We start from the raw sequence: 20,664 nt of genomic DNA, 5'->3' as shown, positions 1-20,664 counted from the left end.
GAGGGGACAAAATATTACAGGCCATATTTTCTCCCTCTAAATTTTCACTTGAACAGTAGTCATTCAGTGATATTTTTTTCTTCCTGTGCTATGAATGCTGTCCGACCGGGGCAACGCCTGGTATGAGAGGAAAACGTTACTGTACTGTCGAGGATGCAAACTCTGGTGATGAACACAACATGCTAGGGAGAAAGAGGTGCTTAGATATTTTGTCCCATTTCAAATACAGTGAGAGATTAAGAAAATAATTGAGTAACAACCAACCGTTGTCTTTGAAGAATTTATTAATCAAAGAGAATAAACAGAGAACTACTAACACACATATACAACTAGAGACCTGCTGCCTAGGGCAGCTTCGGGTGTCTGGCCCTAAGCAAAGGGATGCATAATCATTTACACAGTCTAGGTTTCTATGTTTTGGGGAACAGAGATCCTCTCCCAGCCTTGAATGAATATTCAACCCAAATGTGGATGGACTAACCCAAGGGGTATAGAAAAGGGAAAGGATAAAAACAAAATACATATATATCTATAAGACATAACAATAATAGTAACAATAATAATAATAGTAAAAGAACATACATAAGGGTTAAAAGTAAGAGGACACAATTTTCTTCTATAACAAAGATCAGACTGAAATACCCAGACTTTTAGTCAACTAAAACTTGATAAAAAAAAAAATAGTATACAGTGGACTATTTGACACAGGACCAAGACTAATACTACATTTTAAAATGACAAAATTAACACTAATGTGCAGTGCTGTGAAAATAATTGTCCTTTGGGGAGAATAAAGTTTAATCTTGATCTTAGTAAGGAGTTTTAATTTTCATAATAAAGTGGCCAAACAGGAGCAATCAAAAAATAAAACAGAGCAACAGAAATTATTAAGAAATTATCATGTTTATTGTCCTCTAGTGGTCACAGTTAGAGACTACAACTGCACATTCTTAAGTAGGAATAATTCAGATTTTCATACTGATATCTTTCTTTAGCTGTTTCAATAATGGTGTTCATACTCATATTATTACTAATTTCTGAATTAATAATATACACTTCGCTATCAAACCACATGAACCTTTGCTCTATTATATTATTTATATATATATAGAAAGTAGATTTTATTTGTCACATTAAAAACAACTGTAAAGTGAATTTGAGTGTCTAACTCACTTCTACTAAGTAGTAGAAGCAATACAGCAATACAAGAGCAATTATAAAATGGTAAACATAAATGAACTATATTCAATGGAGCAGTAAGGAGGTATTTGAGTTTGCAGGCTGGGGTGGAAAGTTGCCCTGCAGCCTGGTGGTACGGCAGCAGAAACTTCTATATCTCAGCAAAGTGAACATGATTTGGTTGGGGTGGTACTGTCCTTTAAAATCTGTTATTATCATTTGGAAAGATATATAGAGAAACAGCCCTGCAAAAAATATTACCTTTGTGAATGTTTCTGATTAAAATGTTATTTCCCCTTAATAACCATTATCAACCATACAACAGATGCAGACAGTTTCCTCTTTCATGGTGCATTCCAGCAATAACAAGATGTCAACAGTAGAGCAACAATTTCTGTAAAGATTTTAAAATAGAACTGAGATTTATAGTGGTGGTGTATTTAGCATGTTTTAGGCCATTAACGACAAATCATTTATACTCAGTGTAACTTTGTTTTATTCAGCTCATTGTTTTGTAAATTTGCAAATGCCTATTTTTAATCTTCCTGCAAGCCATTGTTGACACTATGTGTGGAATAGCAACAAATATAAATGCAGCAATGATGATTGTTTAGGCCTCACAGTCAAGGTGCTTGTTGGTCACAGGACCAAAAGGAAAACTACATTTTTAAAGAAAAGCTAAAAAAAACTTATTTAAAAGTATCACAATATATCATTAGGTACAAAAAGGCCTCACTAGCAGAACACTAGTGTTAGGATACTGTTAGCAGTAATATATAGTGATTAGTTTTATATCTGTGATTCCAGAGCAGAAGAGAAGCTCCACTGTGTAGGAGAGAAATATGGAAAACTGTCGGACTCTGGCCGGGAATAACCCTCTGAGGATGTACCAGACTGGGGACAAGAACGGCTTAGGAAGTCTCTGACATGGGGAGGCAAAGAAAGAAACAGCCAGTCTTCCACCAGGAGACCACCTCCACGCAGCCCTGAGCAGCAGCCCAATTCAGTTGGCAGTTCCTCTAGACTGTTACTGCGCAAGTCCAACCTGCACAACTGACTTAAAGCAGAAATTGCCCTGGGTAATGAACTAAGAGAGTTGTAAGCCACATTAAGGATGTGTAGCTCCAAACAGCAATTGAATAGCTCAGGGGGGAGACTATCTACCCTGTTCCCACTGAGGTCCAGCTCTGTAAGCAGCTGCAGTGCCTTTACCTCTGCAGGCAGCTCCTCTAGCAGGTTACCTGCCAGCAAGAGCCTTCGAAGGCGGCGAAGAGTGAAGAGGGCTGGGGGCAGGCTCTGTAGTTGGTTGTTGGATAGATCTAGGAGTTCCAAGCCTCGCAGCACACCAACACTGGCCGGCACTGCCAGAACACGGTTATAGGCAAGTCTGAGGCAAGAAAGACGTCTCAGGTGAGCCAGGCTGAGCAGTTCCTCCAGAGTTCTCAAGTTATTATGCTGTAGGTCGAGTGTCCGCAGGTTGGTGAGCGCCAACAGGACAGAAGGCAATCGCTCTAGCTGGCAGTCCTGCAGCAACAGCTCTGTCAGGTCCACCATCCGCTTCAAGCCTGTCAGTACAAGCAGCCTGGTGCCCTCGTTGTAGATCTCCAGCCTCACCAAGCTGCCTGCCACCTCACACAGCTCCCCAGGGATCCGCTGTAACATTCCTCGAATCACCAGCACACGGAGGTGACGTAATTGTCGGAGGCTCCCCAATGCCCAGCTGCGGCCCACCCCACCATCATTACTTAGGCGGCCAGAGAGGTGGAGCTCATGAAGGCTGCGGAGGGATAGGACCCAGCTGGGGATTTCTGACACCTGAGTAAACGTGAGGTGGAGGATCTCCAGACGTTCCTGGAAGACTGTAAGTGCACTGGGATTCACAGCTGCAGTGCAGTGATAGAGGTGGAGCTCCCTGTTGTGCAAATAAACAATAAAGGACGTAATTAAATGTTTATAAAAACAAGAAATGTACATCAGCGTTCTAACATAGAAATATGCACGTGCCAGAACGTTTGATTTAATCTGTATTGTTTAAAATATGTGAAGGATGACTGCACCACCATAAAACTCACCTGAGTGAGGTCATGTTGGCCACCTGTGCAGAAAACCTGGCATCTGTGATGAGTTCCAATTTGAGGACCTGAAGCTGGCTGAGGGTGAAGAGGGCTGGAGGGAGGCGAGGCAGGGCCACCAGCTGCAGTCTGGAGCAGCCTTCTGCATCCACACTCGTCATGGTACGCAGCTTCTCCTCCCCCCAGTGCCTCTCCAAGCTTTCCTCCAGCAGCCTGCTCTCACTGACAGGGGACAAAAAAACAGACAGACGCTGGGCCAGCAAAGGGTCGTACTGGTCTAACATGTGTAAAAGGAAAGCCAGGTCATTCCTCAGGTCAGGAACATCTCTCAGGGAGCACACCTCCTTCAGTGAGAGAAAGGAATACTGCCGTAGAGAGCTAAGTAGGGCACAGACCAAAATCAAGAATGAGAAATATATCACACAGAATATACTGTAGCCCAAAACACAGCATTACACTGTAATCCTATTATCAGGTCTCTGGTATGCTCAGCCTCATGGGCATTACTCTGTTTAAAGGTCCTTGGAACAAGCACAGCCTGTGTAGTCTATTTAAAGTCCCAAGTTATCTTGGTCAAACAATGTGACAAATGATGTATTCATAAGCCTGTTTAACCCAACAAATCCTGTACATACATAGTCTCCCCCTCTCTTTCTGTACTACTCCTTTACTACAAATTGCTGCAGATAAGTCTCGGTCAGTTTTGTTATTTTAGTGCAGTTTGAATTGTGGAGATCTTAAATAAATGAAAACTTGTGTAAAAGGTTTGTTGTAAATGGACTAAAGTGTGCAAATTGTTATGGTTCTTGGACAAAAGCTAAAGTTGTTAATGCATTAATTGTTGTAAACACAACATTGACATATCATCAGCTAATAAAGTCAACATGACAAATATCTTAGCAGACTATTGCTTTATAACCGTTCTTTTACGTATCCAGCAGATGTGGAGGAACAACAGTATTTAGATGAATGTCCTTTTAGCTCTGTTTTGGTCTTCACCAATTTCATCAGGGAAATATCTTGCTCTGTAGCTGCTAAATGCTCCACTATGTTCACCAGCTAGTCGTTAACTTTGGATGTCTAACATTTAGTCTAGGGAAGGTATCGTGGGTATATCAGGGCTTTATTTGCTGAAAACAGATGTCGGTGAGAGTAAACCAAAACAGTAAATTTTCCAAAAGACCAAAACAATGTGCTGAAAGATGCTAAAAACTCTGCAGAGCTGAGGGAAACTGCAGAGTTGAGAGAGACTGGGTTCCCCTTCCCCTTCCACTTAGTCATTTTAATGTTTGTTAATGTAAAAAATATTGATTAGTGCAGCTTTAAAATGTTAGCAAACAGTACAGCACAAACACATACATCCCTTTATGCAGTCCATGAATGCACTGACCTGTGTAAAATCCAAATGAGGGTGTAAAAGTTCAGCAGGCCGTACAGCCCCAGTAGGGCCAGGTAAGTAACCAGCAGTTTGTGTAGAAGGGAGGAGAGCACATGGATACACTCAAAGGTAATATAGCCCACCAAGGCATGCTCCTTAGGGTGACAGGTATGGGTGAAGGAGAAGGAGCTGAGAAGAGGGATGGTGTAACTCACGATCAGCATTACCATCAACAATTTGAATATTGTCTGAGCCAAGTAGACCTGAATGGATGAAATGGGGTATTATGAATAAATTAACATCGTACATACTATTGCTATAAATATAACGTCCCATAACAGTACATATTAAAAGGAAAGGGCTCATCAGACAAACAACAAAGTAGATTAGAGGGTCTCTCACCTTATAGATGACATCTGAGCTTTCGCAGTGGGACCGAAACTTCCGCACCCTTTCGAACAGCGCCCTGGCCTGTTCCCTATCACTTTTATCCAGACTGATTACCTGCCTGGGACTGTCAACCATGAGTGAGGGCTTTGAAGAAGGAAAATGCACCGGGTAGTCGAGGGACATAGTTGACATGGTGGAGTTACAGGAGAGGGTGGAAGGGCACGGGGAAGGAGGGGTGGCTGAGGATGCATTATCTGACCTCTTCAAAAGCGGGCTGTGTGACTCCGAGCCTGAGCTTGATCGTCTCGTGCGGGTCACCGGGGGTGAAGATGAAGTTGAAGAGGGAGGATGTTGGGGTGCACGTCTCTCCTCCATCACCTCCTTGTCTTGGATGTTCTCCTGTCGGGCGGCATGGGACAGGGCCTGAGATGTCCAGGGTGACTCGCAGCATTTTGCCAAGATGGCCAGGAAGTGCTCTATGCGGGCGGAGGTGTGGGGGAAATGGAGCCAGAAGAAGCCGCTGGCTACCAGTACTAGAGACTGCAGCAAGGCCATGTAGGGGAAGAAGCGGGAGCACAAAGGCAAAGCCTCATGGTAGCACACCTAGATAGATGAATAGGCAGACACTTAAACTTGCAATCATTTATTTTTTGACCACTTCAAAGTTGAACTTGAACGTGTAAGCAAACATTTTATGTGCTTATTCACACATCCACATCTATGCCTGACCACTTGATGAATTTAAGGGCTGGTGGTTAACAGTAAATTTTAGAGATTTTTTTGCTGAAAACAGCTGCCTAGCCTTACACAACACTATGAGACAAGTGAGAGTGAGCCAGAACCGTAGCTCAAAACAATGAGATGTCTGTGAAGGTTCTCAGTCATGCAGGTCATAGTTATCCAGTAGGAGTAGGTTAAAAAAAGGGGGACTTCTGTGGGGTTGATGTGAAGATGATCAATACCACTGGTTCGTTAGTGGTCCTGGATGTTGTAAAGACAGTCATCATGGTCATTTGAGACACTTGAGGAAAAGTCTGAACGACAATTGTTGGTATCCTCCCCCGAGGCCAAAAGTGAAAATTTGTTTAGTTTCCTGGGAAGAGATGACTTTGGAAACTTGGCCTCTGGTGTCTCCAATGACCATAACAACTGTTGTTAACAGCCAGGAGCAGTAACAAACCAGAGGTATAGATCATCTTCACAACAACCCCACAGAGGTTAAATATTGGTCAGTCAGAACTGAAGAAGCCCCTTTGATTAGATACAAAAAGTCTTCGAGTATCTTCAACCAAGTCCAGTTGCCCTTCTTTTCAACCTTACTTGGACAAAACAATGAGGTAAAAGTTGCATTAATGCTCTGTGAAGTTGAGGGGAACTGCAAAGTCAGGAGGTAGTTCTTTGTGGGTTCCTCATTATGAATGACTCCTTTTGCATACAATGTGATCCATGGTTAATAAATATTGATTATAGCTGCTTCAATGGATCTAGCAATCAGTATTTTAATTGTTGCATCATTTTTATTGGCAAAGGCAACTCAGGCCAGTTTTACTGTACCTGGCTAATGTAAACGTACTGCTGGTAGACCAGATGCGTGCGTCGACCCCGGGCTGTAGAAGGAAGCTTTGGGCTGACATCGCGTGGAATGTGGGTTGGGGGCTTTGAAGAAGGAGCCAGTGCCACATCCTCTCTATCACTAGTATTTATAGTGACAAGTGGATCCAAAGGAATACACACCACTCGGTCCCTGGACAGCTGCTCAGTACAAGCTAGGACAGATGCCAACAGCATCAAGACCACCAGGTAGTCCATGAAGACCTCCCACCAGGGCTTCAGCAGTTTAGACCTGCACTGATGCTGGTTCAGAGGCACCAGCTCCGACAGGGAAAACATGGCGACCTCCAACAAGGATGACTGTAAAAACAATAGTGAAATGGTGAAGAAAGATCTGGGTTATGCACATAAACTACTGTAGTGATGTGCAAAGAGATGAACCAAAATTGGTCACCCGTCACTTTCTGTGACATTAGAGGATCAACGATGGAAAAAATGCGCAGCACAGTTGTTAGCAGCGTATGTTAGGACAGGCAGATCTAGACACTACTGGCCACCAGCTTCTGCAATAGCAAATATTACATTTTACGACCCTGTCTAATGATTATGGGTTCCAAGCCACCAGTTTTAGTAACAGTAACTGAACTACTGTCAGTGACCACAGACAGAAACATCTACAGTAGGTGTTTCTGTCCTTTCTTTGAAAAAGGTGATGTCATGTGTTTCCCTGCACAAATCAGGATTTAGCAATGTTTATGTTGTGAGGCTGTTTGCTTTATAAATAAGGAAGATAATTTTCCAAACTTGAGCTTTGATTTTTGCATACTGGCTAGGAATTTCTTATGAATGAAGTTTTTAGGGGCTTTAAGCAAGAGTTTCAAGTGGACATGTCACAGATAAAGCTTGGTTGAAATTGAAATTCCATAAAGGAGACCATTTAAAGAAACATACATTTTCTTAGCTTTCATTTCAATGTCAATTGGACCTTTAAAAATCTTTTGATCAGTGGTCATAGTGGTCAAGAGTAAACTTACTAAAATAGTACAAACAACACTTGACTAAATTAAATCCACAATTTAGTCTACTTCTTGCCAAAAACACAAATCAGAACTGAACAAAACATCATAGGTTTTTTTTTTTTTTACAGCCAAGGACTAACTTTCACCTACCGGGGTAAATAACTTGTCCTCCTGCTTTTCTCCCTCTCCTCTGATCAGCTCAGAGCCGCCTCACAGAAACTTCATTCCGGCGCTGTCTGGTTCTGCTGTGAAAAACTCCTGAAACTTACAACAAACCCCTCCTCAGCTGGCCGACACACAGCTTTTCACCGGTTGCCATGGCAGTGGAGGATGAGTGGCTGAAAAATCTAATTCAGCACTAGAAGCCCGTTCAAGACCCGCTGGGTGCACGCCGGCACCCTTTAACCCCTTCGGCACTGACTCTGAGGAACACATAAGACGCATATTAGACAAAAAACAGTCACAAGAAAAAAAAGGCTTTTTGTGCAGAATGGCCCCTTTCAGAGGTTCAGTGTAGCAGCTGGTGTAGGTGGAGTTAACTTTACCTTATTTATCTACTGTTGGGTGGTTTAATCGCTAACATTTCATCATATATAGCCTATTTTATGTATACTTATCTATAAGCTTTGTATGTGATACACTAATATGGATTAAAGTAGTAACAGTGGTCACATACATGAGGTGAAAAGAGTAGACTATTGTCATCTGAAATGTCTATCTATAAGTATAAGGTAGCAATACCTAGTATAGTTCAATACTTAAAAGTTATACAGTACTTGAGTAAGTACTTTCCATGAAATGTTAGTTGAGACTGTTTAACAAACTTTCCATTGAAGTTAGACATAAACTTCCATAACTTGGATAAAATACATTAAACCACAATAAAATATTTCCTGTGTTATAAAATTAACCATAGATGTTTGCTGCTAAATTTGGATTACCACTGCTCTAACTTCTTTTCAGGTGCAAGTTGTTCCCTACAGAACATTGTGTCCAGTATTATCCAGCAGGGGCTGCTGAAGTTGCTAAACTGTGAGTTACAAAGCAGCATTTGACTCCACATCTCTGATCCAGTTGATGTTGCTCTTGATGGCGCACTACTCTTACTACCTCTTTATGGGTAGATAGATGTGTGCTTCTGTAGAGAAACCAGATTAGTTTCCTAAGAGGTTAAAGGTTACAGAGACCCGATGACAGTAAAGTTATTAAATTGATTGTTTGTGTGTGTGTGTGTCTGTGTAAGTACAGGGTAGGGCCATATATAACTCAGTGTGTGTGTTTTCTTTTTTTATTTGGGCCAAGAAGAATCTGGAGCAAAGACTCAAACTGACAATGAACCACAAAGGGATCTACTTTACACAGATGGTGTGTGTATTTTCTGTGTGTATGAGTGTGAAAATGTGTGTGTGTGTGTGTGTGTGTGTGTGTGTGTATGATGGAGTGCGTTGGGGGTTGTGGAGTATGGGGTTTTAGAGAGTAAAGAAGTGGTGTGGTAGCTGCAGCAGTGTGAGTAAGCTTGGCATTTACTGTAGCCACAGAGACAAAATCTCAAGATAAAGTGTGAAGGTGTAACTGTGAGGGGCAGGGACGACTGCTTAGATAATGTATTATCACTATCTACAGCTACATACAAAGCCAAGTCCACTATATACTACATACGTATAGAGCGCTGTTATATCTTAAAACAGCATCAAAAAACATCTGCTGTAACTAAGTGCTATCTTAAGTATCTGATAAACTGCACAAAAAAATCACAGTGCAAGTCAAGCGAAGTCAAGTTTATTTATGTAGCATATTTCATACAACATGCATAGACTCAATGTGACTCAAAGATCATACACAACATAAAATAACATATAAGATAAGGAGGTATTACATATATGAGACATATTAGATAGGATAGAAAGACAAGATAAGATGGTAAAAACACACAGAAATGAGAAACACAAGGGTTTTAAACACTTGGCACGAACCTGGTCTGAATCTGTTGTTTGTACTTTGTATTTGGTTGGCCCACTCCGTAATAGGTGTATTGATCCGTGGTTTAAGTCAGTGTTGTGGTTAGTTTGGCCTGCTTTATGTTTTGATACCACACACACATATCCTGTGTTTGATTATTAGGTCCTGTATCTGTTCTATGTTGTGGGTTTTAGTTCCTGTTACCTACTTGTCTTTTGTTCAGTCTGCCTGATTACCCTGATGTGTTGCACCCGGTGTCTTTCCCTCCTTTCTAGTTTGCACTTCTATATAAAACCTCTGTTCAGTTAAGTCTGTGTTGGTCAGTTGTAGCTTATTGTTGCGCTGTCTACCTGGTGGGGTATGTTCCTGCCAGTTGCCTTGCCTTTGTTGCGTTTAAGCCTGCTTTTGTATATATATATATTTTTTTATGGACGTTATCATTTTTATGGATGTTATCTTTTATCTCACCATTTGGATTATCAGGTTTGACATCACCTCTGCTTTTGGATTCAAGTGGTATGAGAAACAAAAATACTCCTGTCCCAATCATGGAAGAGTGACTCCCGTTCCCAGTAAAAAAGAATCAGAAAATAGTGTTGTTTTTTTTCATATTAGAACTGCAAATTCATACATAAAAACTGATCTGTGATTACTGTCCTACCATTGGTGGAAGGACCAATGACCAACAGAACGGCAAACTACCCTGAAAATAGGCAGGTACATTAGGCAACATCAAAACAGTGCTGTTTCAGCACATATATAAAGGCAACAGACATCAGCAACTAAAATGACACTTGGATTTTGCAAGAAACATTTTATTTTTAGATTTATTTTATTTTTTTGAGCTAATGAAACTCAACTTCAACTTTAAGCTATCTTTAACTGCTACTGACCTAAAGTTGCATTAAATATGGCTAAAGTATTAACAAACATCTTTACACATCCAACAGGTACGGAGCACACAGAACATTGCCATCCCTAGAGCCTTGTCGCAAGCTTGGCCGAAAATATGCCTACTAACAACTATAAACCTTAGTTATTAGCACAGTATTTCTCCTTTGTTTAATATGTACACACACATGTAAAAATATGAAGAGGTTTTATGGGGAGTTACGTCCTGTAAATATTTCTTAGCTTTATGGTGAGCTAAACTGATTGCCTCCTGGTAGAGGGTCCATATCAACCAACATGAGAGTGCTATCAATATTCTCATCCAACTCTCTGCAGGAAAGTGAAGAAATGTATTTTAAAACTATTCCTTCAAACTAAATGCGTCAACTATAACTCTATTAAACAAGTGATTATTTTACTAAAAAGTCATCACAGAGAGCATGATATAGTTTATCTCTTTGCTTGATCAAGTGCCTTATTATTGTGGGTTTTTTTTAAGAAGAACTTAAAGGCTACATGATCTCACTACAAAAGATACAGATTGAGTTCTCAGTATCTCTTGCGGGAAATATAATTTTAAAATTAGACAGCAGGGCTGTGGTGTGGCAAGCCCAACATAACAAGGGGCAGATATCCTATCAACACGCTCGGTTTCAGAATTCTGCTGTGAAAAGGGCTTGTGGCTTCACACCTCTTCATTTGCAATGTGCATACACACACTCACACAACCATGTCCAGATAGATGTTTTGGGTGGGGTTGTGTTATGACAGGATTCACACGTCCATGTTGTGAAAAAACATCATAAGCATTCCACAGACCTCAGCTTTTGAAATGGTTCATATATTTTAACAAACAGTTTACGTTACACATGTTATGTTGATGCCTAACTAGTTTAGGCATTAACACTCATTTAGCAGAAATGCTGCCCGAAAACCTACTTACTACTATGTATGGATTGTGGTGAGGAATTGGTCTGAACATGAGGTTGTTTGGATCTTGAATTTTCTTTTTTTTATATTCAAAACAACAATCAACACAAAACATGCACATCAATATAAATACGATGATAAAATGAGTCATAACATGTTAATTAGTGAGCTTTGGATGTGTTATTCAGTGGATTTTGTTACTTTTGGACGGTGGCAGGGTGTTTCCCCTTGTTTCCAGTCTTCCAGCTACGAAGACCAAGCTATCGCTCTGCTAGCTGTAGCTTTACAGTTACTGCACTGGTAAGAGAGGTATAGCCTAAATCTTCTCATCTGTCTTTTGGCAAGATGTCTTACTATTGCTTGAATTTGGGTTTATCATGTGCCAAAGGACTGCACAAGCTATGAGACAATTTTACAACTGTGGAAGGGTGATACTTACTATATAATTTTATCGTGATGATGTTGAGATAAACAACAAGTTGTTCACTTTAAAAAATCTATTTTTATTAATTTAATATTAATTTGCCTCAAGGGGCTTTACCATCTTTCAGCATACAACACTCTCTTTCCTTAGCCCCAAAGCAATCTCTCTTTAATCTGTGCTTGAATTGGTCAACGCAATGTGTTTCTGGATGAAGTTTCATGCTAATTAGAAACTGTTAGCATGCTTATATGCTAAACATGGCATACACACTGTATACCTGCTAAACACCAGCATGTCAGCAAGTATAGCCTCACAGAGCAGCTGGCATGGCTATAGAGACTCAAGTGTTTTGAATGAGGGCATCTTTCTTGATATCAAGATTTGGGCTTATGGTTATATATTTAGGCTCTCTATGTATTCCACCACCACCAGTTTTGAAGGTGTAGGCAGTAGCTGTCTTGGGTACCGTGTAATTTTGGAGTTCTCACACCCCTTTACCTTTCTGTAACCCTGCATTATGAGAGTGATACAAAACTCGGCTGGCTTCGTGTAGGAGTGGGGATGCCCATCTGTAGGCTGAATTTTAGAAGATATCATCATCATCAATCATCAATATATAAAGAAAGGAGCATATTTATGCAACTATTTTCTTTTCATAGACACCTGTGGGAAAGTACTTCATGACTGGAAAATGTTTTTCTTCAGCACCTTTGATAGAAAACATTACAACTGATTTTAATCTGAATCTGTGATGATTTCAATCTGACAGCAATTGATTGAAAAGAGTAGGAGGAAGTGATAAGCTGTAACATAGAAAGAAAATAGCTGAGCAAACTTCTTGTTTCCGGTTCAGTGGGAGGCACATACCATGTTGTGGCTGTGCGATTGTACATGACCCGGTGATATAGTGCCATATTCAGAGGCAGTACAGTCCACAGTAAAGTAAATATAGATTTATTGTTTACAGGTCATGTATTGCAAAACAATTTCTGTCAGTACTGTTTCTCTTTTACAGTATATATCAGTTACTTTGTGACGTCAAATTAAATGATTACGCATTTAGTACATTATCAACATTAAAATCTGACTAAGCTCTCAGACTTTTTTGATTTTCTTTCCCTCGCCTAACAAGGAAAAGAAAGTCCTGCACTGTCCCTAACCCTCACTCTTTTGCCAACCAAAGTGAGCGAAAGTTGAAAAGGTCTGAGGAAATGAGTGTTAAACGGGTGGGTGGGGGCAAACTGGTGACAGAAAGATAGAGAAGCTGTTGGCCGTGAGAAAGTGGCACAGCACTTTCGTCAAGTTTCTTGACTGAAACCACAGCAATCAACCATCCACAGCAGCTACACAGAGAGCACCAAAGAGCTGAGGCTGCGGCCTGACCCTGCCTGCTTATGTGATGTTTCTCTTTCTGTGATCATTGACGACAATTCATTTGATGTAATGACATTACTGTACTACAAAACACCTACACTATTGTCACGAGTGGCAAATTGAAAAAGTACAATATGTACAAAAAGGCATAACAAATATTAGTCACCTAGATGTGTTTTGTTGCTTTCTTGGCATCAACAATATATCTAATTCGGAGTGAACCAAAGAAAAGTAACATTATCTGTTCATTTATCAGTTCAGTCTTTACTGATTTGCAATTTGCAATGGCATATGTGTGTGTGTGTTACATGTATGACATCTAATGTTATTGTTAGGACTATTGGTTTAATTGAAAACCTGTCTGTGTCATGGTTCAGGGGTGTGGGTGTTCTTGGTCACTGTTCTACTTTGTAGTTGTCCTGTTCCTGGTTTTCTAATGTGTATCACCTGTGCTCTGTTATTCCCACCTGTCCCACCTTCTGTTAGCACCCGCTCCTAAGCCTGTCCCTGTTTCCTGCTCAACCGAGGTGGATCATGAGTCTCCCCTTCGGGGCTCCCATCTACCTCATAGGATGGCCACCCCAAGGGCATGGGACATCAATCTCTCGTTTGTTCGTTTTTGTGAAACTGCTACAAAATCCGAGAGCCTGCTTGGTCTCCAGCCAGCTAGCCGTTCGGCTTGTTAAGTTCTAGTTAGTTTCCTGTCGGATTTCATTAAAGATTCATCTTCAGTGGAGTCTTCAAGAAGGAGACGTGGTTCTCACCTTTGTCATTCCTCTCTACTGTCCAGACCCAGTGCCTCACCGCTGCTCAGCACTTCGTCCTCATCAACACCCAGCTTCTCCCCCTTGCCCCCGTCCAGTGCTGCAGAGGTTTTGGTGCACAACATCCTAGAGACAATACTGCCTGGTGTCCCAGAGACAGAGGTGCCGAGCAATTCAGAGACTTTGTTGCCTGGTACCATTGAGACAGAGCTGTTCAGCTATCTAGAGACATTGTTTTTCTGCTTAGCTAGTGAAACTAGCCAGCTTCCAGTTGCCGGACCGCCAACTGGAAACCAGTTGTCTGTTTTCCAGTCGGCAGTGCGTCCAACTCCTGTCCCTGCTGCCGAGCAACAGCAATTCCTGTCCCTGCTGAGCTACAGCGAACTCCTGACCCTTCTGGGTTACATCTAAATCCATTCTCTGATCCTGAGTGTCTTAAACGTTCAGTGTGTAATATTTAGGAGGCTCTATTGACAGAAATGCAATATAATATCCATAACTTTGTTTTTAGCGGTGTACAGAGACCTTTCATAATGAACTGTGTTTTTATTACCTTACAATGAGACATTTCTATCTACATAAAACACGGGTCCTCTTAACATGGACATCACCATGTTGCGCCACCATGTTTCTACAGCAGCCAAATGGACAAAAGCCTCTACAGAAAGTGTTCCGTCACTACGTTGAATACGTTCAAAGAAGAAGAAGAACAACAAGTAATGTTAGTAGTAGTAGAAGTCAACTGGTTTATTTAAAGTAAGAGGAGTGAAATTTGGACATATGGAGGATCACACATATTTTTTAGCACAAGAGCCGACGCTTGGAAAGGGAGGGCTGAGTGGTGACGATGGTGCATTGATGTGGTGTCGGAATAATCAGAATATTTTTTTCCTCCAAAAATCTTTATTAAAGAGAAATAAAGTGAACATGGGACATAAAGAAGTATACAGAACTTTGATTCGTCCAAAATCACGTATTGCATATACATATTTTGCAAACATGTAATTTGTAATATGGTTTTAACTATAAGTTTGCTGTCCATGTAGAGTGAACTAGATGTCTGCGTGTTGTTTATACGCTCTGCTAATAATGCTAATCCATCACATCTTTCTAGTAGCGTCCATGTTGATTCCACATTCCGACTTAAAGGAGAACTCCGGGCAATTTTTAAGTTAATCTTGATCATGATAATCTTGATTATACCTTTGTGAGTACTGTCCATAGAAAAAAACCAAACCGGATTGGTGCTTGCAACACGGAGCTGCTACAGCTAATGCCCAGAGCTCCCACTCAGCTAAAACGGCAGTTATGGGGGCATATACATAAAGAGTGTCTTTGTGCCTCTTAACAGAAACAAAATGAAATTAAAATGTCTGTCCAACATGAACATGACAAAAACATGCGTTTAGCATCTTAGCCATTGTTTAAATTCACCTAAATAGTGTTTTAGACGACTAGCTGTAGTCTCGCACTGAAGTCCCGTGGGAACTCAGTTGTTGCTGGAAAAAGGTAAATAGCAGCGTGCAGGTGGGAGGAGTGTAGTGCGTGAAGAGTGAAGATCGGAGTTGCTCACAAGTGAAGAAGAAATGGTGAAATGGTTGGCGTTTATGCTGTTCCGAATTGTGGCAACAGAATGCGAAAATACAAGAACTTAAATTTTAATCCTTTCCATGACCTCGAGATTCTGCAGTTGTGTCTAGTTGTACTTCAACTTGATGTGCAAACTCCCATACAAGTACTACGTGCTAAAGATTACCGCATTTGCAGCGAACACAAGGATGACTACACAGACACAACACAGCGGGGCCTGTTGAAGAAAAATGCCATTCCGTGGACGAAGAGGGGTGCAACCACTGTGGAGGTAATGTAAACTTTATTTATCCTTCCATTTGGGCCCTTTAAGACTTTAGTTTTTGTGCTGCAACAGACACCTGAGCCAGAACTGCAACCATCCTGAGTCACAGACACTAGCGGATTGGCCCAGTCCCCTGCAGACCTTTTTGGTCTGCTGTTAATTGTCTACTTGACCAGCAGCAGTTATAATATAACAAGCTTTTTTTATGATCTAGCAAGCAGGACAATCGGTGCATCCTCTGCATACACGTTCTCTCTCTGTTTCTCTACCGGTGTTAAGAGCTTCCACGCAGCAGGCCACTTGTTTTCGCGTTTGTGTATATTAAGCCATTTTAGACAGGGAGCAACGCTCCTCCAACGCAGCCTACTCTTTTGCAGGTGTGGCGGGGGTCTCACTGTGCTTCTCAGCTGAACAAACAGGCCAACAAGCGCTCCGCGAGGATGCAGTGCTGTAACCATGGCAACGGTCTCTGTGTGCTCCTGAATCTCTGCAAATGTTTTATCTTTATTGACTAGGCCTATAGAAAACATTAAATAGGCTATCTAGTAGAAAACTGCAGACCTCCTCTGTCAGGCCAGTCAGGAAAGGAAATACACGCAAAAACTACAAAATAAAAGCATGCGATTTGACAGGAAACGCATTAAAAAATTATAAAGTTTAATCAGGTAGACATAGGGGGAGGGTTTTTGTCATTGATTTATATTTAATTATTCGGTCAACATTGTAACAGGAAACAAGCAAGCTAATTCCTTAAATATAGCATATTGATTTGAGCTTATTCTACTTAGCACTTAACGTGCCAATGTAGCAACAAAGCCCACTATGTATCGCTTCAATCATTCAACTAGTAACAATATCTTTTTTCACAGGCACTATTTATTTATTCTGTCAAAATATGACGTTAATTCCGTCCATACAGCTAGCCACATCCATTCACAGAAAAACATTGTCGTTGATTAAGAGTGTAACTTAGCCTCTCTTCCAGGCTTCTTAAAAGAAACACACACACACTTCTCATTCATAATTTACCTTTGAAGAGTAATATACTATGGCATTTTACTGCAAGCAGCTGAATTTAATAGGAAATATGGACAACTGTGGAAACTGTGGATGGATGGATGGATAGAAGCCTGGACAGAGACTTCATTGCTTATTACATGGCCAACACTTTCAAAGACATCAAGGAGAGACCGCAAATCCGCTGTTGATGGTACATTAATTATTAATCGTGTCGTAATGACATTCATGCAGTGCGCAGTATAGTTCGTTTGGAAAATGTGTGTTTATCTTATTAATATAATGTACATTTGTGATTAAAAATAATGGTTGTTGGTAAATGAATTACTGACCCCCACAGATGCATGATGAGGAGCTCAGACCCTCCTTATGGACCGTAACCAGAACCTTGCTGGACTATGTGGACTATCAAACTGTACAATCCGTAAAAATGAACACACATGCAATCCACATACCTATATCGTTACTTTAGTAAATATCCACTTTTTAATAATGAATGGAGACAACAGCCTACTGTAATAATACTTTTACTTTATTCACTGTACATACACAGATTACACAGCTAGAAAAGGAGTTGACAGCAGTGACTGATTTGTATTATCCAAAAAATTTTTTAAAAGTCTGAATGCATGGCTCTTGGCATGTTCCATCAAAATATCTACCGCTATCAATATTTGTACATCTAAATCACGCATATTAGGATATGCCAACAGTGGCTGTGGTGAGGAGTAGTATCTTTATGTGGATAACTGTTTAAGTAACCGTGTGTGTTAAATATCTCACTGCTCCAAAACAGCTGATTCAAACTATCAACTCATTATGAATCCTGAAGCTGCTTCAATCAGCTGTGTTGAAGCAGGGCGAGATTAAAGGGTTGGGAAACACTGTACTAGTACATAAACTTCAATTCAACTAAGATCAATTCATACAGCCAGCAAAGTCTTTGCACACTTTTTAACGTTAAGTGTGAAAAGCTACACCGAACGGTCTAAATGATATAGATGTTTATTTTATCAACTTTTGGCCAAATAAATAACCTGAGCGTCGACAGCATGTTAAGACAAATGCAATCCTATGCCCTTGCAAAATGCTTCACAAAAAACGAACACACAGTAGCGTCATACAGTCTATGAGTAACGTTAGCTTACATTATCCAAAGGAAAAAAATGCTAATCCTGCTACGCTAGCCACTGTTGGCGTAGGCTAACGTTACCTATGTAGAATGACAAATAACCTAACTTACACACGTGTAACATTCTGTAATTTGTGTGATTTAGATGTACAACATTGACAGCGGTAGCTATTGACGCCGAACATGCACCAAGAGCAATGCATTCAGACTTTACTCAATGTTTTGGATAATGCTAACCAGTCGCCTACCGCTGTCGCGATGTGTAGAGTAGAGATATGCTGTCGTACTTTCCAGTGGAGAACAGGCTGAGTAATACTACCCATCATGTATAAACTTATCTTAAAGCGAGGCTATATAACTGCCACAAGGCCACAAGTGATAATTACAGGATTTTGGTAAATGCCAAAACATAAGTTAAATAAGAGTCAGTCAATTGACTTAGTATCTAAGTATATGGAGGGGATCACGCTTTTAGTCGTTTTTGTGTGCATGTGCGTGTTTGTTTGTGTCAGCACACTAATATTTGTTGTGTACATTTATGACTTATGTTTTATTGATGTACTTTTACTTTGTAATTACTGTTTTATTGCTGTATATTTAACCTGTAAAGCACCTTGGTCAACCTTGGTTGTTTTGAGTGTGCTGTATAATAAAAGTGATATTGATATTCATGACCTTTCGTGGTTGTTTTTTTTACATTTTCGAGTGTTTTTATTGTGTGCTGTTTTTATTTATTAAGGCACACCTGTGCAATACCCATGCATCTTGATATGCCACACCTGTCAGTGACACAGATTTGTGAATTTCTAACTGTTCTGTACTTGTAAAGCGCTTATACACTACATCTGCATTCATTCATTCATTCATTCAGTGAATGAATGCAAACAGAAACTAACAGCCACCAGGTTCAGTATCTTGCCCAAGGATACTTCGACATACTTCAACATGCAGCCTGGAGGAGCCGGGGATTCCGCCGACCTTCCCATTAACGGGCAACCCGCTCTATCTCCTGAGCTACAGCTGTTTTAGAGAAATAGGCCTTTTGTGTTCATAGAAAGTCTTATATCTTTGAGTTCAGCTCATGATGAATGGGGGCAAAAAAAAGTGTTGCGTTTATAATTTTGTTAAGTGTGTGTATGTATGTATGTGTGTGTGTATATATATATGTGTATATATATATATATATATATATATATATATATATATATATATATATAATGTGTAAATAGAACTGGATAGTGTCAAATGCAAGCCCACGTTCATTCCTATGAAAGTTGCTCACCTGGTGCATACTTTAAAAAAGTATTTTGAGCTTATGGGTTTAAGTTCAGTACAATGAATATTAAAGTATAGTGTTTGTTGTATATATTGTTTCTCCCGGTGGCCCATGCTGCCAGTTCCTGCATAGCCCATATACTTTACATTATTGATTACTTCACAGATATTAAAATTGCTTTTCTCAGCTTCAGTAAAGTTTAGCAAAAATCACAATAGAAATAGGCACAATTGACCATTTGGTGGACCATCTTCTAGTTCTGTTATACATTAATATCTATATATCACGCTAGTATTTGTTTAAGAGGTGGCTGCTTTCCTCTCCTCTTTCAGAAGTTTATGGGAAGATTTCTTAAATGCTATTATGGTAATTTATAATAATGTATATATTCAACACCTCAGGTGACTCATACCCACATAATTACTATACATAGTCAGATTTAAAACCTCATAACATGGTGAGTGAACATCAGAAACAAAGCAATAGGAAAACGAGTTTTTGACTGCACTCGCACTCCTTTCTTCCCCTCCTCCTCCCTGAGCTTCAGGTTCCTAGAAAGGCAGTTTTCTACCAAAATCAGAAGAACAAGATGCCCCTGAACCCCCCAAGACAAGTGAGGCAGAAACCCACCGAACCCACCAGCCCGTCTCAGCTCACTGCACTGCTCGTCAGCTCTCCCTGACAGCCCCTGGGAGAAGGTTGCAAGCCCCCCACCACATCAACCACAGTGCTCTTACATGCCTCTCTATGTGCACATCAAGGGAAACTTAGCAACATTTTACGCTGCTCACATCAGGAGTCACGAGATGTTTGCAAAAATACAGTTACATTGAGAAATGCTATGGTTTCAGTTTGTATGCTGCCCTTGATGATTTGATTTCAATCAGATTCAGAGCTTATTACTTGACATTACTTGGCTACTGCATGACAGCGTATCCCCAGCCACAGAGGCTTTGTGGATTTGTTACATAAGCAGTACATCATCTGCATATGGATTGATTTTGTGTTCTTTCGTTTGAACCAGGATGTGCTTTCCTGTTGATGTATGGCCCTATAAATGGTACTGTATATAGTAGCTTTTTATAGTTAGTTTCCAGTGGGTTCTGATGTTGCAGTGAATCTTAATTTCTTTCTCCAATATTTCTATTTTATTATTTTCCTTTTTCTTTCTGAGAAGAAAGGTTTTCAGTGCTAAATATAATTTATTCATTCTGGCTGTATTGTTTATTTCTGATCTGTTGATGGCACCTCATGTCACCAGCCATCACACTTAAAAGGTGTGTAGGTCTCTGATGTTCAAAAATGCCAGCAGAGTAAGATGATGCAGAACTGGCTTGTTTTCTGTTGGACAGGTAGGTGCTGGCTGGTGTAGTTAGCTGCTATGCTATGTTCTGGTAAATGTGTTCAGGGGGCGGATGCGTCAAATCTTTTTAGGAAGAAGAAGAAGGAACTT

The 20,664-nt window shown here is 40.4% G+C and overlaps 1 protein-coding gene across 1 annotated transcript; it reads right to left on the bottom strand.

Moving 5' to 3' along the window:
* Positions 1-309: 309 nt before the first annotated feature.
* Positions 310-7,859, bottom strand: si:ch211-106h11.1 (volume-regulated anion channel subunit LRRC8D). Its single transcript, XM_038693823.1, has 6 exons — positions 7,740-7,859; positions 6,574-6,930; positions 5,032-5,622; positions 4,642-4,892; positions 3,252-3,629; positions 310-3,091 (listed from the first exon to the last, which is right to left on the bottom strand). Exons 2-6 carry the CDS (start codon positions 6,907-6,909, stop codon positions 1,969-1,971), a joined length of 2,679 nt encoding a protein of 892 aa, XP_038549751.1. The 5' UTR covers positions 6,910-6,930; positions 7,740-7,859; the 3' UTR covers positions 310-1,968.
* Between the last annotated feature and the right edge of the window lie 12,805 nt (positions 7,860-20,664).

The sequence above is a fragment of the Micropterus salmoides genome, unplaced genomic scaffold, assembly GCF_014851395.1.
Source record: "Micropterus salmoides isolate LMB-PRFRI ecotype aquatic unplaced genomic scaffold, ASM1485139v1 Ms_hic_scaffold_10, whole genome shotgun sequence".
NCBI lineage: Eukaryota > Metazoa > Chordata > Actinopteri > Centrarchiformes > Centrarchidae > Micropterus > Micropterus salmoides.
This window is presented reverse-complemented; position numbering and strand designations above follow the sequence as displayed.

Excerpts from the sequence above, each read along its gene's own strand:
- si:ch211-106h11.1 (XM_038693823.1), bottom strand. The coding sequence starts at position 6,909 with ATGTTTTCCCTGTCGGAGCTGGTGCCTCTGAACCAGCATCAGTGCAGG. Across the intron at positions 5,623-6,573 it reads AGTACGTTTACATTAGCCAG|GTGTGCTACCATGAGGCTTT; the intron begins GTACAGTAAAAC and ends TCATCTATCTAG. Across the intron at positions 4,893-5,031 it reads GCTCAGATGTCATCTATAAG|GTCTACTTGGCTCAGACAAT; the intron begins GTGAGAGACCCT and ends TCATCCATTCAG.